General features: G+C 54.4%; 1 protein-coding gene across 5 annotated transcripts in view; it reads right to left on the bottom strand.

Annotated features, from left to right (window-relative positions):
• Nucleotides 1–24,192, bottom strand: part of ANK1 (ankyrin 1) — a 209,178-nt gene that overhangs the window by 28,172 nt on the left and 156,814 nt on the right. For all 5 annotated transcript variants that reach the window (XM_044225313.1, XM_044225314.1, XM_044225315.1 and 2 more), the window contains exons 17-38: nucleotides 22,941–23,138; nucleotides 20,622–20,720; nucleotides 18,914–19,012; nucleotides 18,579–18,677; nucleotides 17,275–17,367; nucleotides 16,737–16,809; nucleotides 15,961–15,984; nucleotides 15,020–15,113; nucleotides 13,811–13,889; nucleotides 11,737–11,834; nucleotides 11,412–11,636; nucleotides 10,242–10,402; nucleotides 9,757–9,968; nucleotides 8,945–9,149; nucleotides 8,479–8,575; nucleotides 7,977–8,205; nucleotides 6,933–7,058; nucleotides 6,716–6,835; nucleotides 5,199–5,277; nucleotides 4,834–4,908; nucleotides 2,743–2,874; nucleotides 1,767–1,913 (exon numbers count right to left, since the gene is read on the bottom strand). In XM_044225313.1, the coding sequence (XP_044081248.1) occupies nucleotides 1,767–1,913; nucleotides 2,743–2,874; nucleotides 4,834–4,908; nucleotides 5,199–5,277; nucleotides 6,716–6,835; nucleotides 6,933–7,058; nucleotides 7,977–8,205; nucleotides 8,479–8,575; nucleotides 8,945–9,149; nucleotides 9,757–9,968; nucleotides 10,242–10,402; nucleotides 11,412–11,636; nucleotides 11,737–11,834; nucleotides 13,811–13,889; nucleotides 15,020–15,113; nucleotides 15,961–15,984; nucleotides 16,737–16,809; nucleotides 17,275–17,367; nucleotides 18,579–18,677; nucleotides 18,914–19,012; nucleotides 20,622–20,720; nucleotides 22,941–23,138 (2,764 nt within the window). The remainder of the gene's footprint in view (nucleotides 1–1,766; nucleotides 1,914–2,742; nucleotides 2,875–4,833; nucleotides 4,909–5,198; nucleotides 5,278–6,715; nucleotides 6,836–6,932; nucleotides 7,059–7,976; nucleotides 8,206–8,478; nucleotides 8,576–8,944; nucleotides 9,150–9,756; nucleotides 9,969–10,241; nucleotides 10,403–11,411; nucleotides 11,637–11,736; nucleotides 11,835–13,810; nucleotides 13,890–15,019; nucleotides 15,114–15,960; nucleotides 15,985–16,736; nucleotides 16,810–17,274; nucleotides 17,368–18,578; nucleotides 18,678–18,913; nucleotides 19,013–20,621; nucleotides 20,721–22,940; nucleotides 23,139–24,192) is intronic.

Here is a 24,192-nt window from a genome sequence, read left to right as displayed (position 1 = left end):
TATATAACTGGGGCACAAAGAAACACAAACTTGCTGATTTGACTGGACTGAAGCAGCCCCAGGAATGTCAAGAAACCCAGCCAAGTGACCAGATATCACAGAGAAAAGGAGGTGCACTCTGTCATGTGGATTTCCTGAAGTTTTCAGGGTTCCTCAGCTGCCCTACCCCTCTCTCTCCATGGAAGGGAGCTGGGCTCTTCGCAGTCCCCGCAGTGCTCTGGCTTGGTCCCCTGAGGGACGTGGGGGTGGACCACTGCCTCGGAGCCCTTTTACGCCAGGTATGAAGAGTGAGCAGTGCGCAGTACCCAGCCTCCCCTGGAGCCAGAGACACTCCCGACTCCTCCCACCTCCGTGCACACGCGTGCACACACGCCGTCCACGCAGCCGTGAGCCACGTGGGGGGCGAGGGCTAGAAGTCTTTCACGACATGCATCAGTGGAGGTGGACGGCTCCTGCCCACCCGGCCGAGGTCGAGACAGTGGAGACAGACAGTGCAACAGAATGAGCGGACTAGAGGTCCGGGTGAGGTCAGAGGCAGAAGAGGAAGAGGACGGGACGTGATCAACAGAGGAGCCCTGCGCCCAGGCATGCTAAATGGCATGTTTCGGGAGGCACAGGACATGGGGGAGAGAAACGTGTGAGTGGCTCTGTGTGCACAGGCCCCACCCGGCCGAAGGAGGCCCGGTGCCCAGACCCACTTAGAACTTACCCGCAGGGGGCACGCCCCCCACCCCACCCTGGGGCCACAGTGCCCACGCAGCCAGCACGTGAGTGCATGGCCAGGGCTGCCTGTGAACTAGGAGCTTGGGGAAACCAGCGTGGTGCAGCTGGCCCGTGGGGGCATAATAGGCACCATAGAATTAAAATGGTTTCTCCAAGGTCTGTAAAGGACCCTTGGGAATCGACTCTCACTTGCGGGCTTTAGAGAAGAGGAGCTGGCGCAGCAGCTCGAGGAGTCAGGAGAAAGGAAGGAACTGGAACCCTAGCTTCCTGGCTCCCGCGGAAGAGCAGGGCCTCTGCTCTTTCTGTGTGCAGGGACTGGAGAGAGGGCAAGTGAGGGGAAAGGAGTGGGGGGAGGCCCCCTCAGCCCCTCTCCTTCATGCAGCTGGCTACTTTCACTGTTGCTGTGAGGAGGGAGGTGAATGGGAGGCACCCCCCAACACACACACCTAGTGGGAGTCCTAGGGGCAAAGGTTAGGGGCCTCTGGGCTTCCTCCCCTTGGGACTGGTCACACTGGGGGTCTGCACCATGCTCAAAGCACATTTAAAAGAGGGAGAGGAAAGAGAAGGGGTGAGAAAAAAGAGAGAAAGAGAGGAGAGACCAGACTGAAAAATAAAAGGAGCCCACTTAGCCTCACAGAAGGGCCACACCAGGACTCTGAAAATACCAGCCAGCTTATCCACATCAGATCTTGGGCCCAAATCTCCATGCCCTCTGCGTCTCTATCACTGACTGTTTTACAGATGAGAACACAAGCCCAGAGAGGGTCCATTCCTGGCACAGAACTACAGGGAGGCGTGGGGATCCCAGCCCCTGTTCCAACTGCAACTCTTCCCTGGGACCACACCACCAGCCTGTTGACTGTGGAGAACATCGGGGAGCCTCTCTGCCCCATCTGTCTTGCTTGCCTCTGTGCTCGCCACCACTAGGGACGGAATGTGTGGAGGTTGACCTCCCACCAAAGGGAAAGATGGTTTCATCAGGTGTCACGGGTGCCTGGAGAGGGGCACCCAGCTCAGCCCGCCTCCTTCCAGGAGACACTCACCATTCATCTGGGAGGGTGACGACGAGTAGTCCCGGTCCCCGTGCCGCCGCTCAGGTTTCAGATTGCGGCCCTGCCTGCCCGAGCCTTCCAGCATGTTCATGATCTCGCTGCGGTCAATGTTCCGCAGGGCTGTGTACAGATTCTCCACTGTGGGGTGGGGAGAAGAAAAGGGGCGCTTGCTGAGGGGATTCACATCATCGTGGGTGGGGCGGGAATGTGGGGGGGCGGATTCTAGAACTAGGCAGGTGGGAAGTGGGGGGTGGGGGTGATTTATTGTCTCAGAATGTGGAGGCATCTCTCTTTTTTCAGCATCAAAACTACCTGCCTCTTTGGGGAATAGTTTGTTACCCTTCCACAGATCTTTCCTAAACCCCTAATGGTAGCCAATTTTAAAGTAAGGAGAGACTGTTTTTTTGTCCTCCAAAAGAAAGTCCACAGGGAATGAGAGGGAGGAGAATTGGATACTGTCCTTTTGAAATCCTTGGTCCTTGCCAGTTAATTTGAGATGCAAATGCAGACAATTTCCTCCCAGGGTTCCTGAGAATTGGGAATATACTTGAGGAAGAGCTGATGGAAAGAGTTGAGACAAATCTTCCCTCCAGGTGGGAGGAAAAGATAGTCTCACATCAGGCGGGATTTGCTCCCCCATGCTCTGTCCTCAGAGGACAGTCCTCATGTCCACAGGAAGTCCCACCCCCTGCACCTAGTGGTCATCTCGGTCCCTGCATGACTGTCCTCTTACTCAGACGGGAAACAGGCTAAGGCCGAGACTCTCCTATCTTCTTGTGACAGGATTGCCTAGAGGACCCCATGACCCTGAGACATGTGTGTGAGAGAGACAGGGAGACAGAGACCGAGTGCAAAAGGGATTGGTTTCAAAGGCCATGATCCCAACTGGAGTTTGGAGGAAGAACCGCTGGGGTGTAGAGGCATGAGCTTTGGAAAGAGAAGGCGTCCTTAGCTTAATGGTACTGACTGTTCGCGTTTTTGCCTTCACGGATGACCCAGAGGTTCAACAAGGCTACACTCTGCTCCAACAAGGAGTTGGGGTTTTCCACGCGGATCCTGTTGATGTCTTCCACACTGAACTGCAGCTCCCGAGCCAACTCTGCAAGCAAAGACCCAAAGCCAAGGGTGAGCTGCGCCAGAGCCCAGCTCCGGCTCCCCAGTGGAGTGGAGGCATCCGGTACGGAGTGCCGGGAGCTAAAGGACAGCCTCGCCCTGCATTTGGTAGTCTTTCCCACGCAGTGGTGCCTAGTGAAACAGACACCTGCATCTTTGTATCTCCAGAAAGTGGGGCAGGAACAGGAGTGCTCAAAAAATAAGGAGTGAACGACAAATGAATGAATGTCCCCTCGCTCTTTCGTCACTTCACACATGAGATGACAATCCTGAGCCTCTCAGCAAGTCTAGCGCTCACGCCAGGTCACGGAGCAAGCCAATGCCAGAGCCAGGCGCGGGCTGAGCCTCCGGATACCCGCGCCAGGGCCGTCCATAAGACACCAGGATGCCACTTACTTTCCACCAGAAAGCAATTAGAATGGAAATGCATCTCTGCACTTAGGTTTCTTCAGGGAAAGGCATTGTTTACATTTAAAATGAAAATACAAGTTCCTGTCTGAATGCAAGGCAGTAACACAGAATGTTAGTTTTTCCCTCCCAGTGTTTTTATTGTTATTTCTCACAGGTGCTTTGGAAGGGAGAATAGCCTCAGGGTCCAATTTCAAGGATGAGGAAGACCAGAGGGACAGGGATAGTAAGAATCAGAATGTACACGTACCACACACGCGTGCGCACATACACACGCACAAGCAGCAGCAACGGACATTCTTTTTTGGCTTAAGAACTGAATAGTCCCAGGGGCGCCTGGGTGGCTCAGTGGGTTAAAGCCTCTGCCTTCAGCTCAGGTCATGATCTCAGGGATCGAGCCCCACATCAGGCTCTCTGCTCAGCGGGAAGCCCGCTTCCCTCCTCTCTCTGCCTGCCTCTCTGCCTACTTGTGGTTTCTCTCTGTCAAATAAATAAATAAATTCTTTTAAAAAAAAATAAAAAGAAAAGAACTGAATAGTCCCTGAACCTCTGTTGTAAATTTTTCCCACAGAGTCTTTCAGCAGGTTATTGCTAAGGTTTCTGGGTTTTTCTGAAGCCTTCTCTACAGGGAGCCTGATGAAGGAAGTCCATTCATATGAAAGCTAACAAAAAATGGGGAGTGGACTAAGTCATAGGGCTGGTGACTTGAGTAAAACACATTTTGAGCTTTCACGGAATTTTTCCACACACAGCCTCACTCCAAAGTGAGATCTGTCCTTACTGTGGATGGGACTTCTGGTCGACCTCAGTGACAGCCAGAAATTATTAGGTAACCTTGAGACTTCTCCTTTTCTTTCTTTCTTTCCCTTCACAAAGCCAGGCTTTGAGGAAGGGCAACGTGAGTGTGGGGAGCAGTGGACAGGTGGTCAGGAGATGTAGTTTTTTTATCTGTGTTTTTTATTTGTTGGATGTTTTTCCAGAGTTCTCTCACTAACTAGCTATAAAACTAGAGCCATTTTATTTAGCGGGGTCTCAGTTTTCCCATCTGTAAAATGAGGTGAACCAGAGTCTAAGGTCTCTTGTAACTTCAAAAGTTAATTCCTTCTGGGGTGCCCAGATGGTGCGGTTGGCGGAGTATCTAACTCTTGGTTTTGGCTCAGGTCATGATGCCAGGGTCATAGGATCAAGCCCCGAGCTGGGCTCAGTGCTCAGTGTGGAGTCTGCTTCAGAGTCTCCCTCTCTGTCTCTTGCTCATTCTCTCTTTCTCTCAAATAAATAAAATCTAAAAAAAACAAAAAAAAACAACCAAACAACTTAATTCTTTCTTATAAAGAAAAACCCGGCAGAAATGGAGGAGCGAGGGAGCTCACTTTGCGCTGACACGCAAAGGCATTGCTGGGTCAACAGACTTATCTGAGACAATCACACATCAGATGCACCAAGAATGCTGAGAAGAGGTTGTTCATGAGGGGACAGGAGCTGCAGGACCGTGTGTAGACTGGCAAAGTGCCCTTCTGCCCCCAGTTCCCCGACTCACCCGCCCAGCTGAGGCCGAGGTGTTCTGATATAATAGCCATCTTCATATTTGCTCGGTCTGTCCCACTGAGGGAACCTGGGGAGAAGAAACGTTGGGTTGCTATCAGCAGTCTTGACAGGACACAGCATCAGCAGGTGTGAGTAAGTGTCCTCAGATGGAGGCTCAGTTCACAGGCAGACCTTAGCGCCCTCACGGCTAAGCCTGTGAGGGGTAGGTGCCACCCGGGGCCAAAGGCTCCCCATGCTCTGCTCAAAATAGGCCAAGCAAAGTGCATCAACGCGGAGCTCTTATAGGAGCGAGGGGAAGGGATGTCACCTACAACCTTCTGGAAAGGCAGGGAGCATGCCCTGTAAAGAGGTTTATACCCAGGGAGGGTTCGCTGAGGATGCTGTATCTCAGGGCCAGCGGCGTCAGAGTCCTTCTCCTCTCATCGGCACTGCTCACCTGCAGAGGAAAGGATACTGTGGGTCTGGGGCTTCCCCATCTTGGAGCGCCTTCAAGCCGTCGTGGCAAATAGTAAGTGACTCTGTTTCTCTGGAGCAGAGAACAGGCGTGTGCACAGAGGTGGGGGCGAGAGGGAGTGAGACATTCGCATCCTTTATTAACAGGAACAAGAACAATGAGGGCGAGCTCGTGTGGCCCTTACCAGGTGGTCAGGCCCTGTGTGACACTTGTGACAGCCTCTGGGTAGGTACTAGTGCGACTCCCATCGCACGGATGAGGGTACTGAGGCACAGACGGGTGAAGTAACTTGCCCAAGGTCGCTCATAAGCGGCAGAGCTGGGGTTTGAACTGAAAAACCAAGTCTGTCTTTCCGGGTTCCTTTATACTCAAAAGACCCGTGTTCAGTACTTGGCCCGAGGCCTAGCAGCCCAGCCCTGAGGAGAAGCACCCAGAGGCTTGCTCAATGCTGCAGGAAACCCTCCTTTGAAAGAGAGGTTGGTTCACACTCTCCCTGGACAGTAAAGAGAAACTGAGCCAGAACACACAGACAAAGCCCCGCTTTTTCCAGAGTCGGGCGTGGAAGGCCAACAGTTGCCAGTGGCAGCAGAAGAACAAGAACATGGAGATGCTCGAGCCTTCCAAAGTCCCCAGGTTAGTGGTTGGTGACTCTGAGGCTTTTACAGGAATGGATAAGTCAACATAAATGGTCAGGACGCCTTTGCTGAGCTCAAAAATCTGGGTGTTTGCAGCGGCTCAGACACAAGGGCTCCCCTCTCTGAGGGCCTGACACCCTGGGGAGGATAAGCAAGTACATGAAAAAGGGGCTTCGAAAAAAACCTGCAAACGGCCAGTAACCTTGAGCCATTTGACACCTGGTTCTACGTCTCAGAGGCCTTGGACAAGGCATGCCACGGTGGATGCCTGTGGCGCTCCTAACCTTCGAGAAAGAACATCCTTGAGGGCCCAAGGCCCACAGTGAGAACACTCATCCCGAGGGCTGACACTGGCATCATTCCTAGCTTGCGGGAAGGGCTTTGGGGGGAGGGTGGCACTCTGCCAAGCCACAGTCAAGGGTCCAGGGGACAGCCAAAGGCCTTCCTGGACCTCAGGGAATTCGAAGGCAACTTTTCTTTTCTTTCTTTCTTTTTTTTTTTTTTAAAGATTTTATTTATTTATTTGACAGAGAGAGATTACAAGTAGGCAGAGAGAGAGAGAGGAGGAAGCAGGCTCCCTGCAGAGCAGAGAGCCCGATGCGGGACTCGATCCCAGGACCCTGAGATCATGACCTGAGCCGAAGGCAGTGACCCAACCCACTGAGCCACCCAGGCGCCCCCGAAGGCAACTTTTCAACAGGAAGAAGTTCTTTGGAAGCACCTGACCTTGAGTCTGTGCGGGGACCCCCTCCCTCCAGCAAGGGCCCTCCCCGAGGGCAGCTCACCTTCGTGCAGGGGGGCATGGTGATGTTCAAGTGGCAGAGAATGTGCTGGGCGTCCTCATACTTCATGGCCTTGCGCAGAAACGACAAGGACCCTGCTGGCTCTCGGCTGCTGTCCCTCACCTAAATTCAAGCACACAAAGGCAAGACTCAGGCGTGCTATTCCAAAGGCTTCGAGATTTCTGCCTCCCAGATCTAGACCCGGAGGATTCATCGGCACCTTCACCGGTATGGCCAAGCGGTTCTCCCGAAACGACTGGAACTGGAAACTCCGCTGCTGGGCAGCCTTTCTGACGGGTACCAGGTTCCCAAAGAGCTCTGCGAAAAGAGGCATTCCTTCCAGAACCTGCAGGAGGAGAAAAGCAGATACAGCTGGTCAGGGAGACACGCCTACTAGTCCTCTCCTGCCTCCAGCTCTGGTCTTTTCCTTCGGCAGCTCATGCCCCGTCTACTGCACTAGACATGGGGGCTATGCTCCAAGAAACCCCACCATTTGTTTCAAAAAAGGCTTTGTGTCCGAGGTTATAATGGGCGAGGCATGCTTTCTCGCTTCAAAGGATTTTATAATAGGCAAGCATCTCTGTATATCCCTGGGTGGTGGGTCAAGATCGCCATCTGAGAACACTAGAACTCCACTAAAGGATTATCACAGGGCTTCCCCAGAGGAGCTGGATCTTTTGACACCTGTCCAGAAAAATTTGGTTTATGCAAAGTGCTAAAAGGACCACATTACAGAAATCCCTACTGTGCATATGATGCTTTCAACTGAGATGTTATCATTGCACCCACTTGACAGTTGAGGAAACTGAGGCCCAAAGAGAAAAAATGCTTTGTCCAGTTAGTTCCTGAATCAGAACTAGAGGTATGGCTCCAGAGGGCCAGCCCCGTGCCCTTAGCCCCTGCGGAAGGTTCAGAACAAACTCTGAGGCCAGACGTTTGGAACGGTTCTGGGTCCTTGCACATCTTGACACGACGAATCCAGGAGCCAGGAATAGGTTCCAATCCAGTCCCCATTCCTTTCTTCTCATGTCACTCGTCCAGCCGTCCTCCCCGCCTCATCGGGGCACTACCAGAACCCTGACATAGCGGTTGAGCTCGTGCACTCTGAGCTCAGACTGCTGCGACAAATCCTTCCTCTGCCTTTTCCTTAGTGTGTGACCTTGGAGGGTGACTTCACCTCTCCGGCCCGGGTGCCCCAGTCTGCGGGCAGGGGTAGCGTAAGAGAGCGCCCGGCGGTGAGAACGGGCACAGCCAGGCACGGTACCTCTATGTCCCTGCTCCGAGCGACCTCCACGAAGTTCTCGTGCTGCTCCAGGGTCTTGTCCACTTTATCGTCTGTCATGCAGTAGCAGCGCAGACGCCCCTCACGGGGGTCATTCATCTTGGCGAAAATGACGAACTTGGCCATGTAGGGCACCGCGGTGAGCTCCTTGTACAGCAGAGTGGCGAAGTTCACAGCTTCGGCAGTCCGAGGACAGTCGGACAGCCAGAACCTAGACAGAGGGGGCTGATCGGAAGTGTGTCCGATGGAGAGTGTCAGCTCTGTGCCGGCCGAAGGCACCTTTGCACCCTAGTGATGGCCGCTCTGACACGCCCGCTGGTCACTGTGTGGCCTCTGTGTGCAAAGGGGCAGCTGAGGGCCCCATCTCGGTTTCAAGCCCGGGACGGGAGGGTTGAAGCATGAGGATGGGGCATGAGTAGGGTCAGCGCTGACCCCCTTGGTAGAGGGTCTGGGGCCTCTCTGGGCTAGGGGGGCCATACCCTACCTGGCAGAGACGTTGGTGGTGAAGGCAGCACACTCGTTGGCATACACAAGCTTGGTGGTCCCCGTTATGTCTTCCCACTGGGCTTGGTCTGTTCCTCCTGTAACGGGAGCAAAGACGGGCTGGGGGACGGCATTCAGATGGCAGACACAGAGCTTGGCAAGATGCTAAGGGCAGAGCATGGAAGGGCAGAGCCGGGCCCCTCGGTGGGGGCCTGAGCACAGCTTCGCTCACACACTCTCCCGCTCCTCCGAGCGACTTCTCCTCTAGGGGTCAGAGGGCCAGTCCACGGAGGGGGCTCTTCTCACATGGATCCCCCTTCCCTCCTTCCCTTCCAAGAGCACATCCTCTAGGGAAGCCATAGCAAAGCTGACGGCCAGCTTCACCCTCTCCCGTCTCCCTTGAGTGTGGCCACAGGGAGCTGTGGCTACCCGGAAGGTGGAACAGAGGCAAAAGGGGCGCCTCTCACCAGTGACACTGCAGAGCAGGCGCAGGCTGGTGGTATCCCCCTCCCCGCTGTCCCTCGGGTTGTCCGTCCAGGAAGGAGGGAGTGGGATCCGAAGCCCAATGGGACGGTAGAACTTCCGGCGTCGAGGCTCCACAGTGACAATGGGGCTGAACGTGGCCTGGTTGCCCAGGAGTTTGGTGACCAGCTCATCCGGCACAGGCTGGGCCTGCGAGGCATCAAAGGTGGACCCTCAGCCTCGAGGAGCAGAGGGCCTTGTTCGTGAGGGCCAGCACACCCCAAAAGGACAGCAGGCTGTTTACATACAGGGCCAAGTTTCCTGAGGGGCTGGTGGGGGGCCCTCCACTGTCAGACCCTGCAGATCTGTTTTGCTGAGCACAAGCTGTCTCTGGGCTGAGGTCACTGCTCGGCTGTCTTTCTAGAGCCCTTTCTCCCCCTTTCCCTCCTGCCTCTCATTCGAGGGATGATTTGGTCTTTGTTCCGAATTAGGTAGCTCTCCAGGAAGACTTGTGGAATCCCCTTGTGGCTGAATGCCCTATGGTGGGGGGTGGGGGGTGTTCTGCAACTTAACAGGCAGCACCTGCCTTTTCCTCTCCACCCAACTTTCTTTGGAGGTTGAAGGTCACACCTCTAACTGGAACGTTAAGGCATTAGACAAGAGTGGGGGGACGTCCTGGGGAAGAGGGTTGTCCTCCTGGGGGCCTTGAATTCCTCCCATCCTCCAGGAACTCTGTCTGAGCCGGCGGGGCAGCGGAGGGAAGAGCCGGCAGGGCAGCGGGGGGGGGGGGGGGGCGCAGGAAAGAGAGCCGTGTCACCTGCAGAGCCAGCTTCACTCTCTTGGTGACAGCATTTTCTGGGAACGTGGCCTGCACCATTGGGACTAGCTTGCTCTTCAGGAAGCCCCCTTCAGGGCCGATGGTGTCATAGTCCTGGCACAGCCGCGACATGATCACGAAGTACAAAGGGAAGTCGGTGGTGATGATGCGACAGACCCTCTTCTTCTCCAGCTCCTCCAGACTACCCAGCTCTGGAATCACACGGCACAGCGCCGCCCGCCCCTGTGTCACCGGCTGCAGGCTCAGCCCCTCTGTCCCCAGGATGTCCTCGTCCCTGGCTCCTAAGACACAGCCCCTCTGCGGGCATGGGGGATCTGGGCGCCCGCTTAGATGCCCCAGGGACCCGGAACTGGACCTGCTGGGGCCAACTCCAGTTTCTCCCGCTCCCCTGACCCCAGGCAGCCCCCCCCCAACTTTGCAAGCACAAATACCCCTTCTGAAGGAGGCTGCCCTGGGGCCGCTACCTTCGTCCATCCCGTTAAGGATCTGGTCCATATCCAGGTAGCTCTCTCCGTAGCGGCTCCTGTGCTCCTTCCACACAGAGCCGTTTTCACTGCGCAGCACCACGAGCTCACGGTCCCCACGGCCGTGGGAGGCGAAGTGCGGGATCTCCACGATCACGGGGCTGAGGGAACAGAGAAGAGTGGGGGCAAGGGACATGGAGGGGGGTGTGCATGCCGGCAGGCAGGCGGCTAGGCACAAGGGGGAAAGGACAGGAGAAGGAGAAGTGTTTCCCCACTTGGAGGGAGAAGAGATCCTGCAGCCAGAGTGAGGCCCACCCCGGGGGCAGGTCCCGGCAGGGAAAGAGACCTGCCTTGGGTTCCTGAGATGCTCCAAGGGCCCCCCACTTGCTGCCGGGCCCCCGAGGAATGGCGAGCATGGGATTCCATCCCATTTCACAGGGGGCCCTCCTGCCACAGCCACAGCGGAGGCTCACCTATTAACCTATTTACCCAGACCTTGGACCTGATGCCAAGGACCCACTGGACATCCCTGTATGTCCCTAGATGGGAGACCAAAGCTCTCCTAGCCTCGGCTGCCTCCTCTGTTCACCAGTGCTGATGACGTTTCCCTCAGAGGGAGGCTTCGATGATCCCACGGAAAAGGGAAAGTCAACACCAAAGCATTCTGCCGGCTGCGGCGGGAGCTCAGCGGTGGGGATGGCACTGGACAACAGTGGGCAGGTAGGCTCCCAGAGCAAGACAGATAATCGTTACTGTCCATGGAGCCTGACAGGTAACCAGCTCAAGCAGAGCTCCGCACTTCACTTCAGAAAAGGAAAGGAATAGGGCCCTGAAGCCCATTGCCTGGGGGCAACGCTGTAGCGCTGTCTTCTAGAAATGCCACTTTAGAGCTTAAAGAATTAAACCCTTGGGGGACCCAAAGGAGCCCCGTCTCCTCAGTCCTGTATGATTTGAGAGCAGTAAGCCCCATCTGTCTATATACTCCTTGGTGTGTCTGAGAGAAGGGGAGGGGAGGCCAAGGCCTGGTGTGGGGCTCGCCTCTCCCTCTGCTCGGCGGCCAGGCTGGTTGTGGGTGGCTGCCGCGGAAGCGGCCGTGACCGACCAGCAGGGCGGGGACGGGCTGGGGACTCGTGCGGCGTCCACGAACGTCCAGCGCAAGTGACCTCTCACCTTAAGAACTGGGCCCCCGTGGGTCCCAGCGCAATGATCCTGCTGGCCAGGCCCTCCTCCTCGGCCAGCGGGGGCGGAGTGCTCAGCTTCTGGGGCTTGACCAGGCGGCAGGTGATGCGCGTAGGGGCAGCGCACGTCCGGGGGGGGATCACCACCCGCAGGCCGTTGTGCCGACTCCCCCGCATGGAGCCTCCTCGGGCGTCCACCATGAAGCTCACCAGGAACCTACGGCCCAGGCAGATCCGTGTCGGGCTTCTGCGCGCGCTCTGCAGCGCGGAGAGGGAGGACCCAGAACCCGCGAGGCCCGGTCACAGGGCTCACTCACCCTGTGTGGACGGGGCTGGCCACGGGGCTGATGTTGTCTGAGGTCTCTGTGGCCGGACTGCTGGGGATGAGTGAGTCTTCGTCATACTCCTTAGACGCCTGAGGAGGAGAGGAAGGCCAGATGTCCCATCACTTCCTGGGCCATGGGGGCTGGCTAGCCCAGGGGTGGTGCTCCGGGCTCAGGAGCTCTCCTTGCCAGGAAGCAAGTGACTGGATGGAGGAAGTAGTCCCACACACTCACCACTGACCCTTTTGGGACAAGGCTTTCCTGGAGTTGAAAAGGAAGCCCAGACTTCATCCTACCATCATGGCTTCTCCTTGGCTCCTTTTAGGTCATACACTGCAGACCATTCCACTCTTCCCTCCAGCCACACCCCAGTGTGAAACCCAATCTAGGGAGCTTGGTTTTCACACACCACTGGAGCCAGGCACCATCACCTACTAGCTACTGAGCTTGAGCAAGCTACTTGCCACGAAGACATCTGAGGTACAGGAGGTGACCAGAGCAGACCCTTCCCTTGGGGACTTCCTGTGGCCTCATCTGCAAATCGGAAAGTCCCTGCCCCTCATGAGACCGCGGTGGCAGGGACTTGGGGCTGCCACGTCTGGGGACTTGCATATCACAAGCACTCACGAAAGCCAGCAGGGTCTGAGTCTGGCCCTGGTCCCTTCCGGGTTCATTCCCAACCCTGCTCTTGCTCCCAGGGGGGCCTGATGCCCCTGTCCCTCTCCTTCGCTGGCCCTGTCCACCCACCCTCACGACTTGCCTCCTATACAAAGCTTTCCCATGACTCTAACCCAGAAGGCTTCACGCAGCACGATCGAGCACCGGGACAGGGATTCTTCCTGCACGCCGCGTGTCCGAGCCCACACTTCCCACTGGCCCATCTGCTCCTAGGGGGCGGGCGTGGTCGCACGGTTCTCACATCAAGCCCGGAACAGGGCACAGAGTAGGAATCCAGGTATACCCACTGGCCTGAGCTCATGATTTAGCAAGGAGCTGAGGAGAGTGGGTTGGTCACAGAACAGCAGGACACAGGTCAACTCGGGGACTTTCTCGTCGTTGTCTTTGGCAGCATCCAGGGAATAGGCCAGAGCTGGGCCAGGGCCATAGCTGATCCCACCTCCCAAATCCCTCCCCATGAGTGACGTCAGCATCACAGCTCTGTGACACACCCGAGCATGGAATGGCTGATTGGACAGCTTCATAGCTTCCTTGTCCCCGCACGCCAACTTTGTCTGGGGCTGTGGCTACTGCCAGGAGACACAGAGCCTTGGGGTGGCAGAGGCCAAGACTGGCCGTGGCTGGAAGACGGGCCATGCCCGGCTCAGTTACCCGGTCTTAGGGCAATCAACTCCAACCTCCAAACGCCACTCTGCTTTTTATTCTAGAAAACCCCCTTGCCGTGGCAGAGAAAAAACAAAAAAGGTGCCAAACAACCTATGATTAAATCAAGGGGAATTAAATTGTTTGAAACCACCCCGCTGTTTCCTGGGACAAATTCAGGTGGCATCGAGGGAAGCCACCAAGTCGGGGATTATGACGACGAACAGTCGCCGGGGGGCACTCTCTGACGTCCCTTCCTGTCTGTATCAGCTCCCAATAATCCCTTGAGGAAGGGGAGGCAGAGACTGTCCCCCTTTCTAACGGATGTGAAGGAGAGGGGGCCTGTGACTATGCAGGCTCTCTAGCACTGTGACCTGCTGCCCCAGGGACGCCGAGCCTGTGCATCAGGGGGGCGGGGGGTGGGGGCTGTGGCCCCCGGAGAGCACGGGCTTCAGAGCCAGAATTTTTGGTGTCAATTCTCAGCCTCACTCGTGACTAAACGGGCGTGTTTCACACACTCTTGGGCTCTCAGAGGCTCCTATCATTCATGTCTGGGATAAGAACTCGGGCAGGACGGCGGTCAGCAAGCAGCCCGTGGAAGCAAGGATCTGAGGGATCTGAGAGCCCGGTAAGGGCCACAGGCCTCTGAATGCATAGTTCCCGTCATACTGCAGGTCGTCTCAAAACCATCACTGTCCCGGGTACCCGCTCTCTGCAGACGGGAAGGAAGAGAAAAGGTGCTTCTTACCTGTTCTGGCTCTTCCGCTCTGATCACCACAGTCTCAGGTGTGACACAAGGGATCTTAGGGATGGCTGGTGATTCTACCCTATACGCCCAGAACATTGGGAAGTCAGAGGGATGACCCTTCTACGTGGCCCCCACTTAGTGGGAGACCTCACAAAACCGCTCTGTACCCCCCAATAACCTCTCCCACCGCCGCCCCCCATGCCGCACCCCAAAGAGCCCACCACACAGGCAATACTACTCATCCGCTCGCACGGACCGGCCTCTTCCCCTCGCCTCAGAGCCTCTCCCCGGGGCCCAGCTGTCCTTTGGAGGCCAAGTGACATGGCTGCCTCCTGCCTGAAGCCCTCCCTCACACTTATCTCCTGTTCCCAGCCTCAGAGCCCTTGCAGGGAGGTCCCCCACTCTGACTGGCTGGGACAGCTGGTTCTCCAGGTGTGCGTGCGGTGATCCCACCAAATAAATGGGTTGATTGTTTATGTTGGACCAAGTCTCGTGTTTCGTCCTAGCTGGCGTGTGGTCAATACTCATGGTGTTGAGTTCTGAGATTCCTATTTTTGCAATAAATACTAATGGACTAACTATTCTGGGGGTTTCACTTCCCGCTGGCCCCCTGCCCTATTGAGTAGAAGCCATGGACTAGGCCAGCAAATACCTGTTTTTTCAGAAAATACCCAGGAAAGACTCCGTGTTTCTACAGAGCTGTTGCTTTTAGATTAATTCGCCAGGCCTCCCGGTGTGCCGAAGGACCCACATGGGAATAACTCCCAGCACCCCCAGTGGGGGCAGGGGGTGTGTTCCAGGAAGACACAAACCCTCCGTGGGCCTCCCTAGGGCACCATGGTGACAGAGGGACGTGGTCAGCGTGTGAGATTAGCCTGGCCACCGCTGTGAATGTGAACTTTCCTCAGGGGACATTTCTGGTGTGAAACTGGAGGTGCAGGAGAAAAAGGGGCTGTGAGTAGGGGTCCAAGAGGGGGAGGAAGAAAGTTGGGAGCAGGGGCACGGAAGAGGAAGGGACATACTGCTGGACGGGTTTCCGTGTCCCTGACTGGCCATCGAGGCACAGAGCTTGCTGATCCTAAGCATCTGGCTTCCCAGTCTGACTGCCCCAGCATCCTGTCCCTGTCCCTGTCCAGGGCACGCGGTCGGGAGTCCCACTCCTGGGTCCCAGGGCTCGACCTGCGCGTCCACGCGACGCGCGCTCCTTACGCTTGGTCCAGCTTCGGCACGAAGTCCAGCAGCTCCTTCTCTTCGTCTATGTCCCTGGAATCCTGCCTCTCAGCCTTGGAAATGAGTTCCTCCCCTGAAACCACACAAGCTGTCGTGAGGGACCGGAGGGAGGGCTCCACTTTTTTTTTTTTTTTTCAAAAAGCTCTCTCCCGCTCCTCCTCTCAGTGCTGGTCCCTGCTGCTCCAAGGGGACCACTGACCGTGTCTTTGGCCAGGCCTGTTCCTCCAGCCCCGGGGCACAGGGCAGGGCAGCCAGGGCGCCTAACCACTTAGTCTATGCCAGGCTTTGTGGAAGACAAAAAACACAGCCCAGAAAGGACTTTCTTGGCTTGACAAGCTGCCCCTCACAGCAGCCCTCGCAGGGTATACAGATACCAAGGAAAGATTCGATTCTGTCCTTTGCCACACAGCAGGCTAGGAAAGGATCAGCTACGGTGGGACTGAACCTGTCCATTCTGAAGGGCTCTCGGGTTCTTGGCAATCACGGCAGCCAAAACCTCATTATTTCCTAAGTCCCTTCCAAAGAGATTCAAGCTACGTCTGCAGGGCACACTGCCTCTTTGTTTCTCTCTCCTTGCTGGGACAGGAGTGGGAGCCCTCGACCTTGCAGTGTCACTTCCTGTCACTTGGTGAGTGGCCCGGCTCTGGGATCTGGAGCTGACAGAATGGAAGAACAGCTCATGCAGTCATGATCACGGACACGGTGGCATGGGCACAGACACGGAAATGGACAGGCGGGAGCCACCCGCCTGGGCATGGATCTTACGGGTGTATATCTCTTGTTAGAGTCAAGCTCCTGGCTCCAGACTGTTAGCCATCAGAGGAGGGTGGAAAGCAGGAATGGATTAGTGAGAGCTGGGATTGTTTAGGGTGGAATGCAGTCGTGAGAAAGGGCCACAGGGAACAGAAAGTGTTTCATACCCATTATAGTTATATGAGCAGTTCCTGGAAAGCAAAGAAGAGCCAAGTTTAAGAAAGGACAGGATTGAAGTCAGTTAAATCAAGAGGCATATCATTAAAGGGGATGCAACGGGGGCCTTAATCACCTCCATGACAGGGTTATATCACCAGGGGCTGGAGGGCGAATCCAGACCGACCCCACGATTTTACATCATCAGGGGTCCCCTCAGACTTCCGTGAGGAGATGGGCTTATGTGGGGCAGGAAAAAAATACCACAAGCACTCTGTGGGCCACAGAAGCTGAAACGCTACTCATTCCATAAAACAGATACACTCCAAAGCTTACTGACCCATGAGGGGTCAGAAGAGTAGCGTCCTAAGAAAACATTCTTACAGAATTTAAACGAATAGCTTGTCATTGGTTCAAAGCACAAGGAAAATCTCAAGCAAAATTTTATCGCAGTTCTTTACAGTTTGAGAGTTGATCTGAATGGAATTGTACCCCATGTATTACATACATAAACACATATATTTTTTATGAAACTTCACGGAATTTCGTATCTTAATCTCCAAGATGTCAGTTGTTGCTTCTCCTCAAGTTACACTAAAGGAGGATTTTGGGTAACAGTCACCATCGTTAAAAAGCGGTTCTCTCTGGCTTTGATACCAACCGGCAGACCGAGGGTGTGCGGTGGGACAGGTAGCCTGAAGCCCCCAGCGAGGAGGGCTCACCTGCTCACCGTGTTCCCTTCAGTCTGACTTGTCCCCTGACCCTTTTTGTTAATCCCAGACTTTACCTTCATCTTCAGAGACATCCAGGATCTCATCTACCGTCTCAGGGAAACTCAGCCGATGCTTGTCACTGGTTAACTAAATTGAGAAAAAGCAGAGACTAGAACCCAGGCAGAACAGTGGGCCCGTCAGTGACCCAGCTGAATTACCGAATACTGAATTGCTGGGTTATGACTGTGGAGGCAGGAAGGAGGTGGGAAGGGAGGTTCGTCTTGGCCCTCTGCTTGACAGCTGATGTCTGGCGAGGGCACAAACAGGCACTGCCAGCTTCCCCCGTCCCCCTCTCTGCTCCAGAACCACCTTGCCTTTTGCCCCCTCCGTCCGCTCACAGCCCTAACTCTTCTCGCCACTAGGTGGCAGCACAACCCCGCGTGATGGAGAACACTCTCACCCGGGGTCCCCGCCCCACGCAGGCCTGGGGCTTCCTGCCCTGTCCCCAGAATGCGCTCCTCTTCCCTCTTCCAGGAATAACCCACACGGGCGCCCTGTCAGGCCGCGTGTGTCTGGGGGAGAAGTGCGGGTGCAGTGGAGATGCTGACATACCACAAAACTGGGCTCATCCGTGACAACCTTGAGCACGTCGGTGACAGATATGTAGCCCAAGCGCTTGGCTATTGCCAGAGGTGTGGTTCCATTCTGGGGAAGACAACAGAGAGATGGAGGGATCAGACAAGGAAGGGACTCCGGGGGACAAGCACTGCCCTTTATGCACAGACCACACTCCCGTTCTCCTTGGTTGGAAGGGTCTAGGTGGACGCGCTGTGTGCCCCAGAGCCGAGAGCAAGGCCCCTGCGCGTGTGTGAGCCCAGATAGGTGTTAGCAACCAGGCTTGCAAAGACCCGTGCAGAACAGAGAAAAGTGATCCTTTAAATCAGCACTGAGTGCGGGAGTTTTGAAATGAGAACAGGGGATGTCTTGCCAGGACCTGCCCAGAACTGCCAAGGGGGGACCAAACCATCCGGAAGGAATGGGTCCAGAAGGCACCAAATGCAGTTCTGGAAGATTCTGGAATACGAACATGAAGAGCAATGCTTCTCACTGCTCCCAGCACTGGTTCTTTGGGTGCCAGTGACTGAGCGTTAAAATAGTTAAAATAACCCATACACACTTCAGTGAACTTTTCAGGCCAATCAGAAATCACAATCACCAGAAACAGGGGAGGGGAATATTTTCACTCTGATTTGAAGAGACAGAGCTGCGTGGAAGTAAATTGATGTTGAAGCTTTATTTTCCTTTTGAGTTCTTGAGTCCCAGCCACATTTCCAATCAAAGGTCCATATGCTTTCAGAGCTAGAAGTGGCCATGGGGAAGATCTGGAAAAGCCTTCGTGGTGTTGGTTGAGGAAGCCCTACTCAACTATGATCGCGACACCAAAGACCACCCTGAAGCCCCCAAACAGCAGGAACCCACCCGAGACGTTTGGTTGTGCTCACACGTACTATACTGACAGCAGCTTCACATAGTACGGGAAGAGTTTCAAAGGTAATGTTGAAATTAAGTTAAAAGGTAAATGGTACTTCAAAGGATACCCTACAGGGGCGCCTGGGTGGTTCAGTTGCTTAAGTGTCTGCCTTCTGCTCAAGTTATGATCTCGGGGTTCTCAGTTCAGGTCTGCTTCTCCTTCTCTCTGCCCCTCCCCCCACTCATGCTCTCTCGCAAATAAATAAAATTAAAAAAAAAAAAAAAGAAAAGAAAACCCACAGTTCACTAGAACGTACAGTTTGCTTCAGCTCATCCAGGCCCCAGATGGGCAGTAAGGCGAGGCTGAACCTCTGTGGTTAACAGGGGTCTCCCAGAGCCGCCCGTGAAAGTGGTTTTCCAAACTGAGGAAATTGGTGTGTACTTACCGAGCTGACCTCGTTTGGGGAAGCACCATTTTTGAGAAGCAGTGTCACAATGTCTGTATGTCCTTGCTGGGCCGCCTGGTGCAAAGGACTGTATCCTTGCTGCAAAGCGAGGTGACATTTTGGCAGGATAAACTAACTATGAGAGAAAGAACTTCCCCCATACTACAGAGCTGTCTTCCAGGTGCAACCCACTAAAACATGGATTTTCCCTATTTCTGCCTCATGGGTCAAAGCTTAATGTTGTGGCAGAGCCCCAGGCACACCCAGAATAACTCTGACTGCACCTAATTTGGCACTTAAGAAGTATAGAGGTTGGCTTTCCAGTGTTCCCATACCTTAGTTTTGGCATTGACGTCTGCCTGGTGCTGCAGCAGAAACTTCACCAGCTTGATATTTCCATAATGACTGGCCACATGGAGTGGAGTATAACCCATCTGAAAAGCAAGCAGTGAGGATGAGTGAGCAGGGGGGCTGCCGGGCGTCCCCAGAGCCACTGTGGCTGGGCATCACTGCCGTTCTTAGAACGGCTCCTTAAAAGGGAGGATGGCCAGGGAAGCCCACTGGAAGGCTGGCAGCTGCCACAAGGTGCGAGCCGTGCTGCCGGACACCACTGCCTGGGAAAGAACAGGGCTTGGTTTCAGACAAATGAAGTCTGAGATGCCTGTGAGCGCCAAGTGTAGATGCCAAGTAGGCGACTGGAAAACGGACCCTGAGCCCCATGAGCAAGTCTAGGTAAGAAGACGTCCGTGTGAGGTGGAAATCCTGGACAAGAATGAGCATAGAGAGAAAAAGTGGGGCCCACAATCCAAGGCAGCATATAGAGGGAGAGACAGAGAAGAGGTGTGAGGAGGCAGCAGGCAAAGCCGGGGAGCAACAGGTGACAGGAGCCAGGGGACATCAGTCCAGAGGGAGAGAGCTGCCATCGGGCCATCCGCTGGGGAGGGGGGCCGGGGGGGGACACACGGTCGCACAGAGGTTGTTGCCGACTCGGACAAGAGCATACTTATTTCCACTAGAAAGGTGAGATCCCGCTATCCGAAAACCCCACAAAGACTGTCCAGGTTACTGAGTTGTAATGGAATGGAATTTATAGGAACTGGTCATTGTCTGAAACAAGCAGCTTTGGGATATTTACTGACTGACTGGAGCCCAGGCTGCGAAGGAACTCATTTTCAAGGAATCTGTTTTGCTGAATGGTTGGGTGCTTCCCTAAGAGCAGACAAGCCAATGTTCCCTGAGCCCTTATGTCCTAAGTGTCCCCAGGTTGCTGGTGCCAGATCCCAGAAACCATCTTGAAACAGACCCTGGGATCCCCAGTTCTAACTAACAGTATTGGATCTCTCATGCGGGACCCCAAAAGATCACAAAAGCCTCTAAGATCCAGCACGTTGTGGGGTTTTAAACAGATTCCTGGGGAAGCTGCAGACAGTTGGGAATCAAGGAGCTGTTAGATCTTTCTCAAAGAGACTTCAGCATCACATGGTTGACCCGCGGTCCCTCCCAGACTCCTACTGTCCCCTCCATACTGGACTGAGGGTCCTCCAGGCAGGGTCCCCACCCCCCACTGTGTGTTGTGCTTTCCGTTATCCTCAGCTGCCCCACAGAGCTCCTCACACAAAGAAGTCGTTCACACAGAGTCGAGCTCCTAATTTAACTAACTGCTGGAATAAAAGGTGCTGAATTTCCAAGCGAATCCACGCAAGCCTGACATTTTGACCTGCTGTTCATGTAGGATAGGTCAAAGAATCATGATTAAATGTTCCTTTTAGTTTCTTACTATAGAGGTTCAAAGGTCTAAGCAAACTTCGGAGTTCCCCACCGGAAAATAAGATCACTGGGATCGGTGTCTCCAGCCCCCACCACCACCCTGGGAAGTGGCAGAGAAGAATGGGCTGCTGAGCCCTTGGGGTCTCAAAGCTCTGTGAACGGGACACCCCTGATGCGGGAGGGAGGCTGGCGCCAGGCAGGATGAGGGGCATGCATGGGGGCAGGGGTCAGAGAGGGCAAGCCCACAGGGACATAGGCACGAGCTGGCTGCCTTACCCGGGTGGTGGCGTCCACTGTGACACCGTGTTTGATGAGCACATCTGCCACTGGAACGTGGCCTTCTTGTGCTACCAGATGGAGGGGGGTGAGTCCACTCTGGAAAGAAAAAGAAGTCATCACCTTGTGTTCAGTAAAGGATCCCGGGCCACCATGGAAGAGCACTGAGGCCAGGACCCCAACATGGCTGCATGGCCCCCAAACAGCTGTGTGACCTGGGATGGAGCTCTTCCGGCTCTGGGCCACATATCCTTATCTTTAAAAATGAGGCAGTTTAGCTAAATTAGAGCTCAGCAACGTTTTCTGCTGAGGGCCAGATGGTCAGTATTCTAGGCTTAGGTCTCTCTCACAACTACCCAACTCTACCAGTAATAGTGAGAAAGCAGCAATGGCCAACAGGAAAGCAGGCACGGCTATGTTCTGATAAAACTTTATTTACACCAACAAGTGGTGGGCCGGTTTTGGTCCATGGGCCCTCATCTGCTGACCTCTGAACTAGATAAACTTTACGGAACTTTCCATTTATAACATTCTCTGCTTCCCTGATTTGAGATGAGCTCCAGACCCAGCTTTCCTTATCTCGAAAATAGAGGCTATCCCTGACCTGTAAGGTCCCTGTGAGAAAACACAGATAAAACACACTGGAAAGCACCATGTGCCATTTAAATGTGACTAGCCCCTCACAGCCTGCATCGCTCTGTCACAGAATGGGTGATCCTGCCGACCCTGACAGCACCAGATTCTTGGGAGTTCTCACACACCTTTCTCAGGAGGATCAAGATGCACCAGAGACAAGGCCCGGTACGTGCACACTCACACCAGAATGTCTCTCCCCTGCACCCTGCTCAATACACTCCCCTCACGATGAGACAAACAGAGCTATAATATTCTTCAGTCAGAGGCAGGGGGCAGGACCCGCCCCTCTCCAGAGACTCCCCTCGCCCTCCTCACCCTCCTTGGCCTTCTGCACGTTCCTGTCAGCCGCCCGGAGGCCTGTGAGCAGGAGCCGTCCCCAGCTGAGGCCTGAGCAGCTGGGTGGGTGGCGGGGAAGAGTCCTACTTCAGTCACAAGTCTCTGGGCCCTGCCTGACTCTTAGGATAACACGATAATTCACCCTGTGTGAGGTGGCGTGAGGATGAGTGAGGGCGTCTCCAGTGTGGGGAATCGCCATCATCCTCACGGCTCCTCACAGAGCCTGCGTGAAACGGCATAGCGCAAGCAAGAAACAAAGCACCAAATCCAATGTCACGGTCCGCCCTGACAGTTCCCTCCGGGGGGTCGCCTGTCCAAACCTGTGCAGAAAGAGCTAATGGATCTCCAGGGTTTTAACAGATCTGCTTACCCTTAAAATGCCTGCCTTCTGAAAACGTTCCCTTATCATCTAAAGAAATGTCTCCTCGTATTGGTTCATGATATGCAGTGTCCAGAATGGGCCAATTCAAAGAGGTGGCAGATTAGTGGTTGGTGGGGACTGAAGGGTTTGGGGGAAATGGGGAGTGGCTGCCAGCGGGTAATGAGGCTTCTTTGTGGGGCGATGAAAGTGTTCTGGAACTAGATAGTGGTGATGACGGCCTGATTCTGAAATACGTTAAAAACCACCGAACAGGACAGGTCAAAAGGATGAATTTTATTGTGTGTAAATTGTATTTCAATAAAACCATTCTTTTAAAAAAACAAGTGATTTTTGGTCTTTCTGGGGTCTCACATTCCTTTGAGAAGCTGAGAAAAATGAGGACGAGTTCATCTAGGAAAATGCTCGTGCGCCCCGTTCTCCCAAAATGATGTGCGCAGTCCTGGAAGGACCCGTACTCCCCCACCAACAGTCCCTGGGGTGGGAACTGCTAGTTTAGCGTACGGGTGGGCACTTAAACATATTCCCCCACAAAAAGAGAATATTTAGTACCAAAAAAAAAAAAGAAAGAAAGAAATGAAATATTTAGTTCCAGATTACTTACTATATTCCTGAAGGTAGACACTGGCCTCTATCTGGCAAAGTGTACTATGGATTTTAACAATAATCTTTTTGCAGACCCTTGAGTCAGTCTATCTAGAAAAGGCTCTGGTATCAGGTAGGCTGGGGGTCATGCAACCTGGGGAGTGAGCAACCTTCCTGACCCCGTTTATTCATTTATAAAACTGAGATAAAGCCTACACAGGCCTGTTGTAAAGGATTATGCGCACACACACACACACACACACACACCACATAACTCAGAACCTGAGCACACAGTAGGTGCTCAATATTCAGAGAGAACATCTGGTTAGCCACTACTAGGATGTTACCGAGACGACAGGGTCAATCTGGCAAGCCGTGTTTACCTTGTTCCCCAGATTGCCATTGGCTTGTTTCGAAAGTAGGAGAGCCACCATCTCCGCGTGACCCTCCTGGGCGGCCAGGTGGAGGGGGGTCACGCCTTGCACCGACTCAGCGTTCGCTGACCCCCCGTACTGCAGCAGACTGCGGGCCACCTCCATCTGGTTCTGCTTGGCCGCAATGTGCAAAGGGGTGTAGCCATTCTGCAACAGAAGCAGCACCGGGAGGCAGGTTACAAGCATGCTGGGCGGACAAGAATGAGCACGCGCCTGAAATGTCCCCTCCTCGGAGGGAGGGCGAGGCCAGCTTCTTGGCCGGCTGGATACCCGCGGAGTAGAGCTGGAGTCACCAAGAAGAGCAGTTAAAGTCAACCAACCAACCAACCAACCAAATCCCTTTGATTCAGAGACCCTTTTCAGGGAATCCACACCATGCCCCCCCCAGCCGGCAAATGTCTTGGGCCTCCCCTCACCCCGTTTTCTGTGTTCAAGCTCCGACAGACTGCTCTGAAGGTTGTGCTCTGCTACCAGAAAAGCTAGGACTCGAGCAGGCAGCTCAAAGAAGAACTTGAAGTCTGGGCAAGTCGATGAAAGGCTCTTGTCTGCAAAAACCATTCCCTACCCTCCCCGCACCCAGGCACCCTGCCCCAGACATTTCAGGAAGAAAAAGGATCAGAGCCCTCTTCTCTCCCTGTGCAACGGGCCCCAGGCTCCCCCTGGGCTTGCGGGCCCGGGGCTGCTGCTTTAAGGACAGGTGTCCCCAGCAAGGAACCCGAGACTCTGGCATCAGCCCTCCTTCCGTGCTAACTAGCTGGGTGACTAGAGAGCCAGTGACCTCCAGACATCCTTCTGTCTTTTTAAAAGGCATTGAAAGTGGATAATGACATTCGATTTGTTCTTTTCTTGCAGCTGTTGGATGGATAAAATAGGATAGTCTATGTGAAGGTGCCTTCCAAAATAAAAATATAAAAGTAATAAACCTGCGTATGGTTTTGCCGTGAACTGGTTTACAAGACCTCCGAAGCCATGACAAGATGAAGGAGGCTGGCCCAGAGTAAATGACTATGACACCACATACTGTTTATTCAGCCGCCCCCCGCCCTGGTAGGAAGACTTTTCCAGTGAAGGAAGCAGTACATGGGTTTACATTCCAGGGAAAGCTCCTCGTCCTGCTGCAGACAGATGAAGCTGCTTTGGTCATCACTGTTGAAAAGCCCTTTTGCCTACGTGGTTCCTCATACAGCAGGTAAAGCAGGCA

The sequence above is a fragment of the Neovison vison genome, chromosome 11 (genome assembly GCF_020171115.1).
Source record: "Neovison vison isolate M4711 chromosome 11, ASM_NN_V1, whole genome shotgun sequence".
Lineage (NCBI taxonomy): Eukaryota > Metazoa > Chordata > Mammalia > Carnivora > Mustelidae > Neogale > Neogale vison.
This window is presented reverse-complemented; position numbering and strand designations above follow the sequence as displayed.